The sequence below is a fragment of the Vanessa tameamea genome, chromosome 19 (genome assembly GCF_037043105.1).
Source record: "Vanessa tameamea isolate UH-Manoa-2023 chromosome 19, ilVanTame1 primary haplotype, whole genome shotgun sequence".
NCBI lineage: Eukaryota > Metazoa > Arthropoda > Insecta > Lepidoptera > Nymphalidae > Vanessa > Vanessa tameamea.
The window spans coordinates 9,347,561-9,367,656 of record NC_087327.1 but is presented as its reverse complement, the minus strand read 5'-3'; the positions used below and the strand labels follow the sequence as shown (position 1 = coordinate 9,367,656).

Here is a 20,096-nt window from a genome sequence, read left to right as displayed (position 1 = left end):
AATGCAAATCTTAATAATGTTGCATAATGATTTCGGCTTTGGTCCACTCGAATGGAAATTCGAAATCGGCCACCCATTAGTAGGTATTATTGGGTAGTTAATAGTGAATAGCAGGTATTTGAAACGAGAGTTAAGCTGCATTCTGTCCCTTAGGTGATTTAGAATATATGACTTTGATAATACCTTTTTTTAATAGTTTCGCTTTAAGATGGTGACAAAAAAGTAGCTTATCATCACATTTCGTATTAAAATGCTCCGTCCCTCTCTAAATCACGGAAACGATGTTGCAATGAAGTGCTATTTCATTCTGATGCCCGTTCTTCATTCACGTCGAATAAAAATTTGATTTCAACTAATTTGATATTAATATGTTATTATGTAATTATCGATAATATTTTTCAACATCATCTTTTAACGTATCGGTTATTGTGCATAGGACATTAAACAAGTTATACAAAATAGTCGATAAAAAATTAAAAGTAAAAACTAAAAATGAAATGAAACACAAATCTAAGTAATAAGTATATGTGTTATTTAAAATATTTTTACCTGATTAGATTAAAATAATCAGTCCGTGTTCTGGTCAGAAATTTCGACCTTAATGTACCTAAATGTAGATAGATAAATCTAAAATAGTGATAACTCAATTGATAAAAATAAACATCGAATATAGTCAAGACGGTCTAATTAGGTAACAATTTTTTATCGTTAAAATGTTACTGAAAATATTAATTTTTAGTGTTTTAAGTGCAATTTCAACTTCGGAGAAAGTTAGATATGACAATTATTCGCTGTACAAAATTTATCCACAGAACGAAGATCATTTGAAATATTTAAATGATTTACAAAGAAACAGTGATGATTTACGTTTTTGGAAATCACCTTCATCTGTTGGTGACTATGCGAGTGTGGTGTCTTCACCAGAAAAGAAAGCCGTTTTTGAACATTCCCTCAAGAAAAGGAGCTTGAATTATGAGGTTATGCTGGAAAACATTCAACAGTAAGTTTAATTTTTGTCCGATATTGGTGAATTTCAATTGCTACGATTTGGTTTAAAATTGTAATCTATTTTTAGAGCATTTGATGATCAATTATTCAGCAGAAAAAAACGTGATACAAGAAATCAGTTGTTTTGGACTAATTATCAAACAATGGAAGATATTTATGAGTGGTTCCATCATTTGGCTAGAACACATGGAAATGTAGTTACAATTATTCAGGCAGGACAATCATTTGAAGGTAAAATTAGTACATGGTCACAAAAAGTACCATTGAAGTACACATTGAAGCTTTTTGATTTTATTTTAATGTGATGTTAAATCGTTCAATTGAAACGTGTAATTTAAGGGAAAGGGTTCAAGACATAGAACAAGTAGCTAAAATGTGTTTGTAATAATGTTTTAGGTCGAAATATTACTGGAGTGAAAATATCACGTAAACCAAGTCAACGCGCTTTTTTCATCGAAGGTGGTCAAGTTGCTGCAGATTGGCTTTCTCCGACTATTACCACATATATAGTTGATCAGCTTGTGCGAGGTGATAGTCCTGAAATAAGGAAGGCTACAGAAGACTTTGAATGGCACATTTTTCCTATCCTAAACCCTGATGGTCATGAATTCACACAAAATTCTGTAAGTAATTGAAAATATAGTTCATCTTAAATTTTTAGTCATGTAGTTATTTATGTTTTAATATTTTCAGGACAGACTTTGGCTTAAGAATCGAAGGCCGACAATAGGACGTTCTGTTGGTGTTGATCTATCAAAGAATTGGAATTCACATTGGGGAGGTACAGTTATATTATTTAAAAAAAAAAGTTATCTATGTGCATAACATAACATACACTTAAACCAAAGAAGGGAAATTAAACGAATATATTAAATTATTGTAATATCTATGTAATATTTTAGTGTTTACAACTAAAAAGTAATGTTCTAATACTTGAAATGTAATTTTTAGTTAGAGGGGGCAGCTTCGTGCCAACTGATAGTAACTACTTAGGCTTAGGGCCATTTTCAGAAGTTGAGACAAGAGCACTTTCAAGATATATGGAATCAATGGATACTAAACTATATGGCTTACTGTCGTTCAGAGGTTTTGGACAAAGACTGTTGATACCTTTTGGTCATACCACATCACATATGTATAATTATAATGAAACGGTGAGTTGTGACCAAGGTGATTAGTCAAATAGCATAGAAATTATTTACTTATACTTTAAAATTAAACATTCGATCTGTAGAATTTTGTTAATTTAAAAACTGATTGCTAGTTGACAACTAATCTACAAGCATCAATTCATTCCAATCCTGGCAAACCCCATGTAGTTGATATACAATTTTCCGAAACAAATAGATAAGACCAAGTGAATTGTGATGATGATTAATCAAAGAGCATTAAAAGCAATATCAAAAACATTTATTAAAAAAAAATAACTTTACATGTTTATCCTTCAGGTTTTAATCGGTAGACGAGCAATGGGATCATTGGCAGTCCGTTATAATACACAATATTTGGTTGGCAATTCAATGGAAGTACATGGTAAAATATTTCTTATTTACGTTATAAAGTTGCGTTATAAAAAAAGTTGTCCCATCAATATATACGATGTATATATGACCTTTTTGAGATTAACTTTCCTTTACAGACGGCTCTACTGGTTCTATTGCTGACTGGGTCAAGCATCGCTTTAATCCTCCCGTGGTTTTCACCTACCAACTCAGGGATATCGGTAATTGGGGCTACATTTTACCAGTGAACCAAGTGCTGCCATCTTGTGAGGAAACCTTCGACTCCGTAATGGCGATCGTTAGGGAGGCGAGGTTTATTAATGTATTTTAATAATTTGGTAAAAGTGAAGGATTTTTTCGTCATTTGTGATGAATTTTAAAAGTATAATGATTAAGTAAATGTTAGGTTTATTAAGTAATAAATTTGATATACTTTTAGCGATTGTCACAAAGCGAGTTTTATCAATATTCCAAGCTAACTATGTTTAATCGAAACGTGTTATCTATAATATATTGCTAATAAACTTAGTACATGAATTTACGTTTTATTATTTAGATATCATAAATTAAAATTTGACGAAAAAATTGTTATGTGTGTATGTTGTGGTTTTTTTAGGTAAGCTACACGTGGCAAGAATTTACTTGTCTATGTTAAATTTTACATACTATAAGCCTAAATATATGTATATATATATCGGTATATGAAACGAGTATATTCCTAGAAGCACTGTTATTATAATTAAAATTAAAAATTATTAGATTAATAACGACTTACACAACACTAGCTCAACCCATGGATTCACTCACTCGAAATTTATATACAGCACTCAAACCTTCATTGCACATTTTAACCCCTTGAAGGGTGAATTAAAAAAAAAGTAGTGTATCATCTTTAAGCTTAAGCTTACAATTGTGGCTAAGTTGTGAAAGCGTTACAAATCAAATCAAATCAATTTTATTTCAAGTAAACATTCACAATGAAGCGTTTTTGAATCGTCGATATTTAAATACTACCACCGTTTCGGAAAGCAGCTTCCAGCGAGAAGAAACGGCAAGAAACTTGCATAGTTGCTCTTTTCAAATAAAAAGATTTACTGCTGTTTTTCACAGTAATTACTGTCCTGTGGTGGAATCCAGGCGATTTTTCTAAAACGTATTCTTTTAATAAATAATAAGATTTATTTATTAATTTAGTCTTTAAAATTAGTAAATGGTAAAGTGATTATATTTCCCGGTATCTTATTATATATGCGTATACCATTGCCCAAAAACGTTCTCCGTACCGTATGCAAACGGAAAGTAGGGGTTACAAGTTTATTACAGTATACAGGTAGACAGAGTTACTTTCGCATTTATAATATTGTTAGAGATTAGTAGAGATAACTAAATCTCCTAATATTTTCAACTGAAGTTTGTAATTTTATAAAGTATTAAGGATTTCTAAGTTCCTACCATATTATGCTTGACAGTCCAGTGTGAACGTTTCATTTCAGGAATCCATACAACATTGTTGTTATCTAATTCATTCAATGATAATGATTTGATACAACATTCAAAAACGTTATAAGTTTTTTTCAGTTTAAATATAAAATTTATTGTTATCTGATATATGCTATCGACAGCATTAAAATTGCTTCAAATGATATCGTAGTATTTAAATTCCGTATACTCCATAATCACTATACAGTGAAGGATTATCACACATACGTTACTAAGAATATCCAAAATGATATTCTTAAATAAGTTTTTGTTTTTAATTTTGTTTGTACCATTTGTTTCGTGTGAAAAGTTTCGTTTTAATAACTACACGCTGTATAGAATTTCTCCTGAAAATGATCAACACTACAAACTACTACAAGATATTCAAAATACTGATATGAGATTTGATTTTTGGAGTGATCTTACACCTTTATTGGATTTCGTAACAGTATTGTCCAGTCCTGAAGACAAAGATGATTTAGAAGCAATTCTGCGGGGAAATAAAATGAAGTATGAGATCACAATGCAAAACATCCAAGAGTACGTAATATTTATTATATTATGAAATATTGCTTAAATCATTTGTTTGCCACAATAGAAAACAAAATCAACAACATTAAACCGTTTACATTTTTCAACAGAGCTATTGATAAGGAAACAGTGGAAACCTATACACGTAGCAATAATATAAGTATGTCATGGGACATGTATTATACTCTTGATGGCATAAACTCTTGGTTAGCTAACTTAATAACAGCGTATCCAGGTATTGCTGGTATAATAATTGGAGGTAGATCTTATGAAGGAAGAGACATCAGGGGTCTTAAAATATCCCATGGATCAGGCAGAAGAGCAATTTTCATTGAAGGTGGCATACATTCCAGAGAATGGATTTCGCCATCGTCCGCGTGCTATATAATAAATGAACTTTTAACTAGCAATGATCCAGCAACTAGAGCGGCTGCTCGTGACTACGATTGGTATATATTTCCAGTAACCAACCCTGATGGTTACGTCTGGACGCATGAACAGGTATACTTTAAAACTATTTTTGTTGCACGTTTTGTATGGTAAATGAAATGAGGTTGTTTTTCCTATTCTAGTTTCGTTTGTGGCGTAAAAACAGACGACCGATTGGCACTGAATTTGGAGTTGACTTAAACAGAAACTGGAACAATAACTGGTTAGGTAGGTTTATGTCGTTTTTTTTTTAAATAATAATTGTGAACCTAAATCATTAAGGCTTAAGCTTACTGAAAGTATTTCTAAGCCACTTTCATACATACTCCTGGGTAGTCATCTAATCCTTTGAAAAAGGATAGGGTAAGTACACTTAATCAAGTTAAGAATTATGTTATTGTTTGGCGTCTAAGAATTTTTCAATTCATAGTATTAGGTAATTTTTAATAAACTGATTAAAAAAGAGGTCACGATATAACGCATCTTAAGACTTTTCATTTAATTACTACTTTTTTTTTCAGTGGCTGGTGCCAGTACTGATCCTGCATCTGATAATTATGCCGGAACGGGACCATTTTCTGAACCAGAAACATTATCCCTGTCAGAATATATAAGATCTGTGGGAGATAGAATTGATTTATATATATCGATTCACTCATTTGGTCAGTTATTAATGGTACCATTTGGAAATTCAACAGCAACTTATGCTAATTATCATGATGCAGTGAGTACAGCTCAGTGGTGCTAAAAGGGCCTTCTGACATATTCTCGATTATCAAAATATAAACAATGAACAGATTTCATTACAACATATGACTGTTTGCATAATAATGTTTAGCTGATGCAGTTTTTCCAAAAATAATTTTATTATTTGGAAAATGACAAAATTTGATATACATTTTTTTTGGCAACCTTAGCACCAGACTTGGCAATTAATTTATTAACACATACATATAAATAATAATATTAATATATTTATTTATTCTTTTTTACAATATGCTTTTTTATATTATATTATAACTCCTTTTAGGTGAATATTGGAAGACGTGCGATGGGCGCACTCTCTGTTAGATACGGTACTCAATACGTCACAGGAAATATCGCTGAGGCCATTTGTAAGTTTTGACTCTTGACGTTTAAGACAAAGAAAACATTTTTAAGATGACATTTTGTTTAATTAGCAATTTATAAAAAAAATAATTCTACTAGATAAAAATATATGTTCACTTCTGGGCAGGTACATTGCATTGGCAGTGGTAACCATTTATCAGGTGGCTATTTTTCAGTTTGCCTACCTAAATTTAAAAAAAAGTATGAAATACCATTATCACAAGTATATTGCTAATTAAAGTTCAATCAGTTGAGTAGGACTACTTTAAAATTAAGTCACATATTTTGATCTATCAACACTAATACGTCACATAAAGCCTATAAAATTTTAGCAATAAAACATTATCATAACTAAATGAAATTAAATATGAAAAATACAAAATGATTATTTTCTAACCTCGATTCAGATCAAGCAACAGGAGGCAGTGTGGATTGGGTTAAAGAACACCTCAAAGTTCCTCTGGTGTATGCTTATGAGCTACGTGACCGTGGCACGTTTGGTCACATCCTCCCACCGGATCAGATACGATATAACAACGAAGAATTCATGGATTCTGTGTTAGAAATTATCCATCAAGCTAAGAGATTCGGTTATATGAACAGCAGTAACGGCCTACACGGATCTTTATTCGTGTGCTTCTTAGCATTAATTATAAATATGTTTCATTGATAACTATATTAAGTTAAGTATACATTATTAAATAAAATTATGAATCCAATGGTTTCAACTAAATATTTATTATTTGATCCTGTCCTATAATAATTTCTCATGGAAGCTAAATAATAACGGTAATTGAAGTTAAAAAAACTCTGAATGAGGTGGTTTCTGTATTATTACAAATATTGTAAGTATCAGGTAGTCTTATAAGATCAAATAAATTCTATTTAAATGAACTCTAGGGAGACTAGTTTACTGCGCAGGAGATTTTACAAGAAGTAATATAATATGTGTGCACAATCACATGTGCTTTTCTCTCTCTCGTAATCCAAAGGAAAGACAAAGCCCACTACTGAGAATTTCTGGACAGAAAAACCATATTTTGATATTGGTCAGATTCGGGATTTGCAGTTAAGATCATACGATACGGTTTTATATAATATGAGGCAGTTCACAACAATAAATAAAATATTAATTATCAATCACTTACAATCGCTCTCAGATTAAAAGTGACTGTCTGTTTCGTATTTTAACTAACCATATATTTTAACTCTTTGAATAAATGTTTTATGACTGTCTGCAAATGTATGTCGTAACAATCCTTGATTTGCGTTTGTTTTTACGGGACATAATTTATCCGTTTCAGTACGCAATATAAAATAGTATTCTTGTATGAACCGGCTTTTAGAGATTTTTATTTATTTCCATTCAAAAATCGTAAACAAAATATTTGTTCGACGTTTTAAATCTCTGACGTTAGGACATCTAGCGATCTATCCATCCATTCTGTCACAACGGAATATTGATTACGTTTCAAGTGGAAAAATCGCTATAAAAGACTTCTAAATTTATAGTAGTATTGTGTTATTGTAGTATTTTTTCATATTATATTTTATATAATTCTACGATTACATCATTAGAGTTAGAATATTTATTCTTGTATGTTTAAAGATTGGTAATAACTACCAGCTGTTTGGAAAAACATTTAACCCCATAGGAAAGATAATAAATCAGACTTCAAATTGGACAATACAATTATAATTATTGTGCATTCATTATATATAATAAATTAAACGAAAATCCAACAATTATTTACTAACTGTATGTATAAGTTTCAATGAAATTTATATTTATGCGATTATTATATTTATATTTGGTATCTTGGCATTATATCATATAGTTATTAGATCGATTCAGCAAAGACTACTGTTATAAAATAATAATGATTAGACTAATTAAGCATAATCGTTTTCGTTATCGTAATTGATTTTTAATGGTGGTTTGGTATCGTGCAGTGTCTGATTGGGTACCATTCCAATAAGGCTACAGAGATCAGATCCATTCATTTATAGAGTACTGCAGTCACTCGTACGGAAGCTCAGCTTGACGCATTCAAAGCAGTGGATTGTCGATAGGACTCCTCATGGATACATCAAGGTTTCAATCCAAATTACACAACTTGGAATATGGACGCAAAATTTCGTGATCACCTTTTACAGGTTTTTCTTCGGTGAGAGTACACAAAGGTTACATTATGATTTAACAATTTATACAAACTTTTGTCATCTGAGAAGTAGGTACCTTGAATACAGCTCAGAAATCCGTATATCATCTATACTAATATTATAAATTCTAAAGTAACTCTGTACGCCTGACTGTTGACGGCCAACCCATTGAACCAAATTTTATGTAACTTGGTAAGAAGCTTGAACTCTAAGGAATAACATAGGCTTTTTATACGTAACAGCTTACGACCACTTAATCGCAAGCGAAGCCGCAGGTAATAACTAGTGAGATGAAAATTCAGGTATCTACAAGGATAATTAAGTCTGAGAAAAGCTTGGAACATATTTGAATTTGGGCGAAGATTAATAAAAAAAATTACCATGGATTTCGACGGAAACTTTGTTTTTAATAAGAACAAGTTTTTATCCCTGTTTTTTGTTTAAAATAAACGACTATATAATTAGAATTTTAATAAACATGAATCGAATCAATAACAACGTAAACTTGTGTAAATTATTATCGAAATTAAAATACTTCTAAAATTATATATTTATCAAATTAAATGGCTTTGAGATTAGAATAGAGAGGTTTATCGACAGAGGCATTGCGTATTAAGATTTGGATTTTATCCATTAGGGTTTGTGAAAGTGGTCTGCTAATGGATGTTCGCGAGCAACAAGTATAAACACAACCTCCTACTCCTTTCATTTCTAAAATATTGCAACATAGACGTTTTAGTGAACGTTATTTCGGTAGAAATTTATTTTGGGAAACCAGAATTTCGTTTCGTTTGTTTTGGTCGACCATCTTTTTTCTTTCGAGTATATAAATATATACGAATATTATGAAAACAAAAGTAACTCTTTCTGTCTCTCTGTTGCTCTTTCGCGGCCAAACCAGAAATCCGAATATGATGAAATTTGGTATCAAGCAAACTAGAACTCCCAAGAAGGACATAGCTTACTTCAAGTAGATCTTTATAAATGTACATATTTGTTAGATTTTATATTAGTAAATAATTTTAATATATCCAAATAATGATAACGACTTTAAACTAATATATCCATGGATCCATGTATGAGTACAGATTATTTGAGTTGGGTATTCCCATTGGGTTTCTCAGAAACAGGACCAAAACCGATGGCTTCTATGAACACCCGACTCAATTCGGTTCATTTATATCGGGATTATAAGAAATATTTCTTGCATATTTTTTTTAAATGCTTTATTGACCACCATAAAGTTAATGGGACAAAAGCCGGACTTAATTCCTGAAGGCATTCTCTGCCAGTCAATTATCTAAAGGGGTGAAATTGGCGGGAAGATAATTTGGATAGAAGTTCTTCGAAAAGCGGTGTTTAAAGTTTTCCATATAAGTAAAAAGCTGCTATTTTTATTATTTACAAAGGCGGGCGATTGAGGATAAAGTTTTGTACGTTAGATTTTCAAATTTGCTGCTGGAAATATGGAAATAAGTCGTTATACTGCGACTTCAAAAAATATTGTCAGTGTTTTTGAAAATTAATCCCTTAAGGGAACCTTCCCGGAAGGGATAGATTACGGTTGAAAGTATATAAATAAAATGGTCATTTTTTATATTTCAAGTATTGAAATTAGCCTATTAATATAAATATAGTTTAAACCTTATAGTACTCGAAATAATGTGTTTTTCTACTAATTGAAAAAAAATATAGATTTGGAACACCAATTCCGGAGATTACCCCCCACATAAAAACAAAAAAAAAAAACACAAAATACCACTTTATAATATTAGTAGAAAAATATCGGTGAGTTTCTCAGTAATTTTTCTGATGCGATATTTTCCATCGGGTACACGGTTAGGATATAATAATTATTATAGCATATAGGTTATGCAGTAGGCTATTGTGGATTTTACATAAAACCATTCATAGAATCGTCTGGACGTGTTATCGTGATCGCAGCTTTGCGAGTCGCTTCAGGCGACTTGGGAATACATATAAATATTTTTGTATTTCTGGTAAACAGCGAGGAAATATCTGAGAAGGAAATGATAATTTTTCTGTAATATCTTTCTAAAAGAGTATTTACTACAGATATTTCACCAGAGAATTATTTGCTTTTATTTAAGATTATAGCTATTGATAAAAGACATAAAATATGGAAATTTCGTATAATATGTTGTATGATGTACATTACATTTTTACATTAGCAGCTTGTAAATTTCCCACTGCTGGGCTAAGGCCTCCTCTCCCTTTGAGGAGAAGGTTTGGAGCATTTTCCACCACGCTGCTCCAATGCGGGTTGGTGGAATACACATGTGGCAGAATTTCGTTGAAATTAGATACATGCAGGTTTCCTGATGATGTTTTCTTCACCGCCCAACACGAGATGAATTATAAACACAAATTAAGCACATGAAAATTCAGTGGTGCCTGCCTGGGTTTGAACCCGAAATCATCGGTTAAGATGCAAGCGTTCTAACCACAATTTTGATTTTTGATTCCCGCAATTGGTCAGATGAGATGATTATTATCTTCAAGGTCACACAACCAAATTGTTGTAGCCACTCTTTCATTTGATTTTCGTCAGAGTGTTGATTCTACAAAAGACGCTTTTAATAGCAGATGATGATAATTACACTTTAAGCACGGGTAATGTGTTAAACATACAAACTCATATAATAATAAACTAGATTGCGTTTGTTTTTGTTAATAAAGCCTACATGAATACGTGTTTTGCCTAAAGGTCGATTGGTAGAGAATGGCCTACGGACATTTTGTTCCAGCTTTTGTTTTAACTGGACAATTTTGTTGATCAATGAAGTTTTTCAAATGAAAATATAAATTAGTTTTTGGATAAGTAATTATTTAGCAGGTTTTTTATTAATATTATTATTATTAATATTATTTACAAACTGAACGTGAATTGAAATAATATAAAACAAAGTCGCTTACCGCTGTCTGTCCCTGTACACAGGGATTAGGGCTTAGATCTTTAAAATTACAAAACGGATTTTGATGCGGTTTTTTTAATAGATAGAGTGATTCAAGAGGAAGGTTTATATGTATAATACATACACAACATAGAAGAGAAACACTGATCATTTTAGAAGTTTCTAATTTGATGTCGTAAATAAATATATTTTTTTGCGCTTGCATTGCAAACTCCGGCTGAACACTACAAGATAGATCAAAATAATGTACTACAGGATTATACACCTTAAAAAGGTCTTCAAAAAAGTCCGCGATTCGATGTCTATCTCTAGATAAAGTTATATATGGATAACCCACAATAACAATTTTTTATCCTTTACTTTTTACGAGAAATAATGGTTTATTTTCGAAGCTAATATTAGCGATACAGCCTAATTCCTTATCCAATTAAGTACCTTAAATACATTGTACACTTAATATAGATCAATATATACAAGTGTATTAAACGTAAAGCTAACACCGGTCCGGAAAGTAGATCCTACCGAGAAGAATTGACAAGAAACTCAGTAGTAACTGTTTTCCGACATTTGCAATACAAATACGAGGATGGTACCTTATTATAACTAGAATTTCAAACGTGTAAATGTGTTAATAAACGTACGATTAACATAAAAAAGTTTTTTTTTTTTTTAATAATTTTAAAGTTGCAACAAATAGGTGCATTATTATAAATAAATTCAACATAATACATTTTTTATAGCGAGCATCGTTTTCGAAGTCGGTCAAAAATGTGTCCAGTCATCCAGAAACAAAGATGTTTTGGGCGATAATTGTTATTAATGGCCGGTAACCGTTTATATTTATATATCAACGGATAATGTTCGTCCGTCCGTTGATTTATTTTGATGTCCGGATTAACGTTCTGTTTTATGTGTACGATCGTAATTATGACATTGGGTTTTCAATAAAACAAAACATTGTATTTCGATATTTGAAATCACTTTTCTTTTTGGTGTAATTTTTTTTTATATCAAAATTTTCAACCTCGTTAAACGTCACAGCTCCACCCTATGGATCGTAATTATGTTATACAGATTTTATGATATTATATCATAAATACAACGAATTTGAGTAAGTTTAAAATCTATTTCTTTTCTACTGGTAAGCTCATATGGCGAGCAAAAACTAGATTGAGTGCAATTTTTTATTTTTTTATTTAAGTTGATTTGGTGCTCACTGCTGTCTTACATGTCGGATCAAAATCCGGGAATCGATATAAAATTAATTGTTGACAAAAAATGAATTGTAACATCACTAATTTAATGTACGTACAGTCACACACGCTCACACGCACGCAGTAAGAGATATGCAGGAAGCATATAAATAAACTTTAAAGATTTCAAAACGGTGGTCCATAAATTTTGATCTTGTAAGTAAACCCAGAAAATATTCATAGCTAACATATCATTGTATTCAAAACAAAAAGGTGTAAACAAAAAAAAAAAAAACAACATTAACGCGCTGAACCTATCTCCGTATCGATCAATTACATTCGAAATAAGAGCATTTCTTATCAATAATGGATCAATCATTGTAGTGCGACCGGATTGGATTGACCATTGTTAACGAATTATATGAAATACGAAAATATAAATATTATTTAAAATGTTAAGAAAATAAAATGTATTTACTGAAGTATCAAGATTAACTGCAAGCTCATATGAAACGAATATTCGCAAATTATTGTAGTACCAAAACTAGTAGTGCGTTTTGAACAACGTTAAATCCACTTGTCAAACATTTTAATTTATTTATTGATCGTTGCTAATAAATATAAGGCAGCAAATAAAAGAGGCATTAGGTTTCACACTAAGAAGTTCTCTACTTAGGCCGTTAGACAATCATAACTAAAAATCATATGAAAATAGTGTATATTAAAATTAATATTTATAACGCAATGTAATGTAAAGTAACTATTCAGTATTTACGATATTCAAAAATTTTTTTCCAATTCTTAAATAAATATCGAAACGCAAATGGCTATTTTATAGATGGTAATAAAAATATCATATCAACAAATATCAAACCGCATTAACCGCACTACTGTCAGTTGAATAGCGAATAAACATAATCGTTCACACAGACCAATCAATCGGCCCGAACAGCCGCCCCCGATACGATACACTGCTATGATCCTATTGCTTTTGTGTCGAGAGTTCTACTTTGATTTTAGACTCTATGTGTAACGTATTAAGTGTCATTGAATTCAAACTAAAGCCCTGTTAAATCATTTAAATAATCCAAAATGTTAACTTCATATTTAAACACGCAATAAGCAAATAATTTTTAATAAGCGTTCGGCTTTTGTTTACGAGGTCTTTGAATATGAAACATAAACTTTGAAAAGATTTAATATATGTCTTATACGGAACACCTAAATCTATTTTGAATTTATAACAATAACATTGTTGAAATATCAATTTAACTCGAGACAATGACATGTTTTCCCATGTTCATTATTTCGCTTTGATGTTCCAAATATCGACATTAAATGCATATTTAATTCTCCATCGTGAGAACAATTTTGTGGTAATGATTTGCCTCGTTAAGAATCTAGATGGACAGTGAATTAAATAACTACGTATAACCACTATTTTTGGTAAAGGTAGGCGGACGGGCAAATGTGCCACCAACCTTGGGAACTAAGATGTTATGTCTCATGTGCCTGTAGTTACACTGGCTCACTCACCCTTCAAACTGGAACACGACAAAACTGGGTACTGCGGTAGAATATCTGATACATGGGTGGTACCTACCCAGGCCAGCTAGCGCAAAGCCTTACCACCAAGCTTCACATTCGAACTCATGATTTTATGAAAAACACCAAAAAAATAAGGGTTTATATATTTATTTTCAAACATTCAGATATCACAAGAGTATATACTCCATAGATTTTTGCAATATTACAAGTTCTGCTTACCAACAGTTCACTTAAGAGGTTGTGAGGGAGATTTTCATAAACTGGAGAATATTGCAATAGGTGAAGGTCTATTTATTGGGTTATTTAAGGGTCTTTTACTGTTACTACTGGTACTGTTTTACTCACTGTTTGTCTTCTGTTCCGATACTATTTAGTACAAGTTATCGAAATTTTTCAAAATAAACAGAGACATATTTTGCCATTTACCGTTTTTCAAATTTTTTGGCAAATTCTCGATCCGTTTAAAAAATATCTCATCAAATATGATTTGCAACATTTAACAAACCAAAAAATACAAGATTTGCATCCAAACCTTCAGAATATTAATGTGGCTGATGAATGATTACTATAATTATTATTATTTTACAATGTACAATTAAAATTTCTAATCCCGAATGGATATGATTTTTTTTTTCATTTTTTTTAAACAATATTTTTATGTAATTCTCTTTTTGTCAATGTTTCTACAAGCCAGTTGACTAAAAATAATATTGAAAAAATGCTAACACCTTCAGTTTCATAATTAGAAGTACTGTCTTTCTCTTTAAGCAAAACACTTGCATCATATCATAAATATCAGAGGTATCTTTAAATCGCAATGTCATAAAGCAAAATACATATTTAATAGGTCTCACATAATGCCCATTGTAACTTACCATGTAAATGGTTAATAATTATTGGGTCTCTAATAATGATCCTTAGTTGTCTTGTTGTTTTTTTTTTATGACAGCTCACTCACTTGTTTTTCCAGAATGTGCTCGAACGTGTTGAAAATAAAATCTTTTATCATCTTAAAAGTGTTTGCATTGCCGACCTTAACCTATTAAAAAAACATTTCAAAGACCGTATAAAATAATAAACTTGTATAATTTGGTATCATTCTCAAATGATATACTTGGTCTGATACTATTTGTCTGATGTAATCATAGTACTATTAATCTATCTAAACGGCTATTTGTCTCCTAATAGCTTACAGATATCAAATACCAAAGGCTATATGTAATTATAACTGGTATATATTGTTAAAGCTATATTACTCTGCTATATTAGAAATGATTTTATTTTATTTTCATTAGAACCAACAGTAGATACAACATCACATCCAAAATAAAAAATAAAAAATTACATTTCAAAATTATCAAGGCAAAAGTTCTACTACTTACAGGTAGTCTCACCGTGCATTATCATATTACACAATGTAATTATTGAAAATATGAATTAAACATAAGCATAATAATTAAAAATAAGAAATACAATACATTTTTTAAACTATTATATAATAAATAATAATTAATAAGATAAACCATATGATTAGAATTGAGCACAAATGAAATTCTTTATTTTTCGATTGAATTGAGGTCGACTATCGTGACATATGTCTAAATCCTTTACTTTAATACTTATGATTTATTTTATGATTTAGTTCATAGTATTGTATTTGGTTGGAACGACTATTCTTCTCAGCTTATTTTATCAGATTTTAATATCTTTGTCTCATTTTTGAATCTGTAGTGTATTTTCCTAAAACTTATTAAATTTTACTTTTTGGTAGGCCTTTGGGCAAGCTCACCTGGGTACCAAACCCATTCATCAGATATATACCGTCAAACAGCAGTATTCATTATTCTTGGGTTTCGGTTTGAAATCTGAGTGAACCAGTGTAACTACATGCATAAGTGACACAAAATTTTAGTACCTATCGTTGGTATTGGCGTGTTGGCGATTTATGGATTGGCCGATGGTGACCGCTTACCATCAGGGGCCAATGGGCCATCCATTCGCTCGACCTACCTCAAAAAAATGAGTTTTACTAAAAAACATTCCAAGCAAATAAATTGAGATTTTTTCAAGGTCCCGCTTGAATTCGTATATTAATTCATTAAAAACCCTTTTAACTTTAGAAGACAACGCGTATTCTATAAGTATTTACAATCTGCTATTTCACTTTGAGTAATTTTCGTTCAACCGCCCGCCGCCAAGGCTTTCCACGCGTAATTTTCATTACATTGAAATAAATCGACATTCTATTCTTTAATAGTATTTATTCGAAAATTGATGCAATAATTCGATGTCGTTACGGCAGCTGAGTAAATAATAATGGCTGTCCCAATTATATCCACATTCCCTTAATATTTGAACAGACCAGTCATTACTTCAGTTGCCACAATAGAAACTACCAATGATTCAAGTTTAAGATAAGAAAAAGATTTGGATGCGGTAACATTCAGATATTCTACCGCCAAACAGCAATACTTAATATTGATGTATTCCGGTTTGAGTAGTGAGTGAGCCAGTGTAATTAAAAGCACAAGGGATATCTTAGTTCTCAAAGTTAGTGGCCCGTTGGTGTAATGTATGTATGTATGTAATGTATGTCAATGTCTATGGGCGGTGGTCATCACCTACCATCAGGTGGCCCATTTACCCGTCCGTCTACTTATTATATTTAAAAAAAAACCATATCGAAAATGATTACTGTGATTTTAAAGACGAATAAAATAATAACAGAATTAATTAAAGAAGTTTTGAATGGGACTGAATTAGTGGCTGATGCTTAAATATAGTAATTCTGGGATATTATTGTCTTTTGGAAGCAAATGTTTATATCAAAATGTATTGAAAAATTAAGATAATATTAGAATCCCAAAAATACATTAAATTGAATTATATGAAATAAAATGTGTACTACAACCCTACAAGATTAATTTAGTTAATACTTTAAATATTTAAAAAATATGTAAAGAAATAAAATAAATCAATTCCCAGAAATCATGTTAGCAAAAATGTATCCAAAATTTTCACGCAAAAACTGTGCCTTATTCAGCTCATTTCTGATAAACTCATACTCAATAGCATAAAATGCCTTCTCCAAATATCTTCTTCGTCCACATTTACGAAATATCGTCCGAAGTGAACGCTAGCTGGTGAACAATACAATTTTATTCGAAAGCAGCCACTCGTCTCAGTATTTGTGTAACTGACGTCCGTTTTACCGGTTTTTCATTTTAATTCTGACCTTTTCTACTAAAGATGGCAGATACGTAAGCAGCCATGAAATTAGGTGGATTGGCTAAGCGTGCTTTTAATGAATTGAAGTAGCTTGTGGATGTGGAACCTTTGTGAACAATCTTTAAATTAGCTTTATACAAGTATGAGAACTTCTGGTTTTTGATATTCCTCTATTTTTAATGCTTGTGTTGCATTCGAACGGTAATTGTGATTCGAAAGACTTTTTGGTAGTAGCACTTTTGTGATTTGATCCAAATTCAAAACAACAATTACAACATCTTTATGTACAACTTTAGAATATAAATGACTTATGAGCGTTTGATAAAATCATTATTTTAGGATGTTTATAATATAATAATTGTGCTTCATGATATTAGAAATGTCTTTGAAATTAATATTTATAAAAATAAAGAAACGTAAGAACATAATTTTAAGACATATTAAATCTCTTTGTTTTTTATTTTTATGCTTCAAACGATTTTTTAAACTTTGAAGCAATAATATTATATAAAAATTTTCGCGTATATTAATAATCATTTTACTCAACTTCGATATTGCTTCAATTGTGTTTGTCATTTCTAAAAATCCTTCTTCCTGTTAAGGTCAAAAAGTTTTGAGCGTACTCTAAAATTCTGCTCTTTGCGAGTTGGTGGAGATTTCCTAACATTATGTATGTATTAATAATATGTTTCACAAGAGTTAATTGACAAAAAGATCGGCTTAACGCTGCAACATTTTCTGATAGCCAAAAGTAAAACTTCACTGGATGAATATAGAAATAAAACTAGGAATAAGTAATAATCTTCAAAAGTAAAGGCATTAAAGAACATTGGAAATAAAAATTAAGCAAACAAGCAGCATATAATTGTCCAATTATGAGAATATTAAAAACTGATCAAAACTCTTCAAATTTGATTCTCACCATAGAATCTGGTTAATACAATATAAATATTTTTCTGAACCCAAAAAAATCTAAAACTTATGATAATAATTGTACGAAGCAGATACTATTCTTAATAAGTTCATGATTAGTTATTAACTCATTTGGATCAGGGAAATCGTATGTATCTTCATTGTCAAAACAGAATATGTAGGCTGCTCTAGTTCAGCTGCCAAAAAACTATTCTAGGTAATTAAGTTTAAATGTACTAGCCAAAGCAGTTAAATTTAACCCAATTCCATTTACAATGTTAGACGAGGAACGATTTTTTACGTATAATATGTAAAGATAAAACGTTTCAAATTGCAAATTACTTTGAAGCTTACAGAGCCTGTTTAAACATTATATTCATTGTCCAATCAACTTATAGCATAGTTAGCGAATGACTGCTTATTAGATAGTGTTAAATATTATGGAAAAACTGTTAAATATCATAGAAAAGTCTGACTGATCAAAATTAATAGATAGTTAATTTTATTTGATAGAATATATCATCAGAAATGCTTGACTTTATGTTAAGTCCGAACAAACACAAAGATTAGGAGGATCATGATTTAATAGACACCAACATATAGGACTTTAATTATGACCTACAAATCAGCTACCTTGCAATATCTGGGTCACCGACGTTCCCGATATTCAATTATACAGGCAGACCGATATCTCGCCCTTAGCGTTTGTGCCCATCTCAAAATTGCCTGTATCCATCTAATATTCTTGCTGCGACACTAGCTACTTTATTATCTGTGTGTTAAGGTATATTTTTATTTGCTCGATCACATCTTTGAGTGCAGAATCCTTTGATTGGATATCCTAACGCGATGTTGCTTACCAATTACTTAGCCTAAGTGATTGTCTTATGTATGGCTAGATGCAAATCTTCGATGAAACGGTTTTCAATATCTCCAAAATTGCGATCGTTTTTTAGTTGAGCTATTCCCTTCCTTGATTGCTTACTTGATTTATCTACATCAAACAAATTTCCTAGTCAACATTTTAAATTCGGAAAGTTAAGGAAAAATCTAACTCAAGCAATTAGTTGCTTGATTTAAATAAAGGTCTTTACATCGCATAGCGAGTACGTTCTATTTAAATGAAGATTTCTTTATGATCTTTTTTGTCAGTATTTCTTTTAGTTTTACCAACTTTTTTCTCAATACATCATTTTATTTGTTTTTGTGTAAATTCTTTGGTGTCAGTGGTATAGTTTTTATATACCGACTTTATTTATAAATTATTACATAAATATTAGTATAGATTTTTGTTATTACCTATACTTTTTTTTTAGAAAAATATTTTTTGGCGCGTATGTTTATTATTTTAAATACATACTATAATGCCTACTCAAAAGGTCGACCGACTTTAAAAAATTTTGAAGGCTACAAATCTTCATTACATAGTATAAAACAAAGTCGCTCACCGCTGTCTGTCCCTGTGTATGTTTTTTTTTATCTTTAAAATTACATAGCGGATTTTGATGCAGTTTATTTCAATTGATAGATTTATTCAAGAGGAAGGTTTATATGTATAATACATGTACAACTGAGTAGAGAAACACTGATTATTTTAGAGGTTCCTAAAGCGATGGCGTAAATAAGCACATTTTTGAAAAAAAAAATGTTGATCGTAAATAATACGACCGAATAAAATTTGACGTAGGTAAATAAAAAAATATATGGTTTAAAACAAGAACGATTGAACATTTATCAACTTCATAAAGCTGAGCATAAAAATACTCATATAAAACACACACATAAAGCATCATAAATCTCACGCAAAAATACCATTCATACTTCGAAGTACTTCCGAGCTATTAGACAGGGCGTGTAACGAAATGGCTGGTGTGAAAGAAATTCTATGGCAAATTTCGTGTGGCATTAGCATATGAATGATAAGAACTAAAAAAGCCCCAGGTCGCGTGGTCCGACCGGAAATAGGTTCCAGCTAGCGTTGAATCGCCACAGAATATAAGTTTTATGATATAAATCTTTTACTAGGCTACCATATATCCAACCATTATCATATGTTG

At 30.9% G+C, this 20,096-nt stretch overlaps 1 protein-coding gene across 1 annotated transcript; it reads left to right on the top strand.

Annotated features, from left to right (window-relative positions):
* The first annotated feature begins 642 nt into the window (after positions 1-642).
* LOC113399352 (zinc carboxypeptidase A 1-like) lies at positions 643-6,782 on the top strand. Its single transcript, XM_026638457.2, has 13 exons — positions 643-1,000; positions 1,076-1,239; positions 1,405-1,631; positions 1,702-1,789; positions 1,960-2,162; positions 2,457-2,541; positions 2,648-2,826; positions 4,354-4,529; positions 4,631-5,021; positions 5,093-5,177; positions 5,471-5,673; positions 5,980-6,064; positions 6,467-6,782. The coding sequence occupies exons 1-13, from the start codon at positions 714-716 to the stop codon at positions 6,727-6,729; spliced, it is 2,436 nt and encodes an 811-aa protein (XP_026494242.2). The 5' UTR covers positions 643-713; the 3' UTR covers positions 6,730-6,782.
* Positions 6,783-20,096: the final 13,314 nt, after the last annotated feature.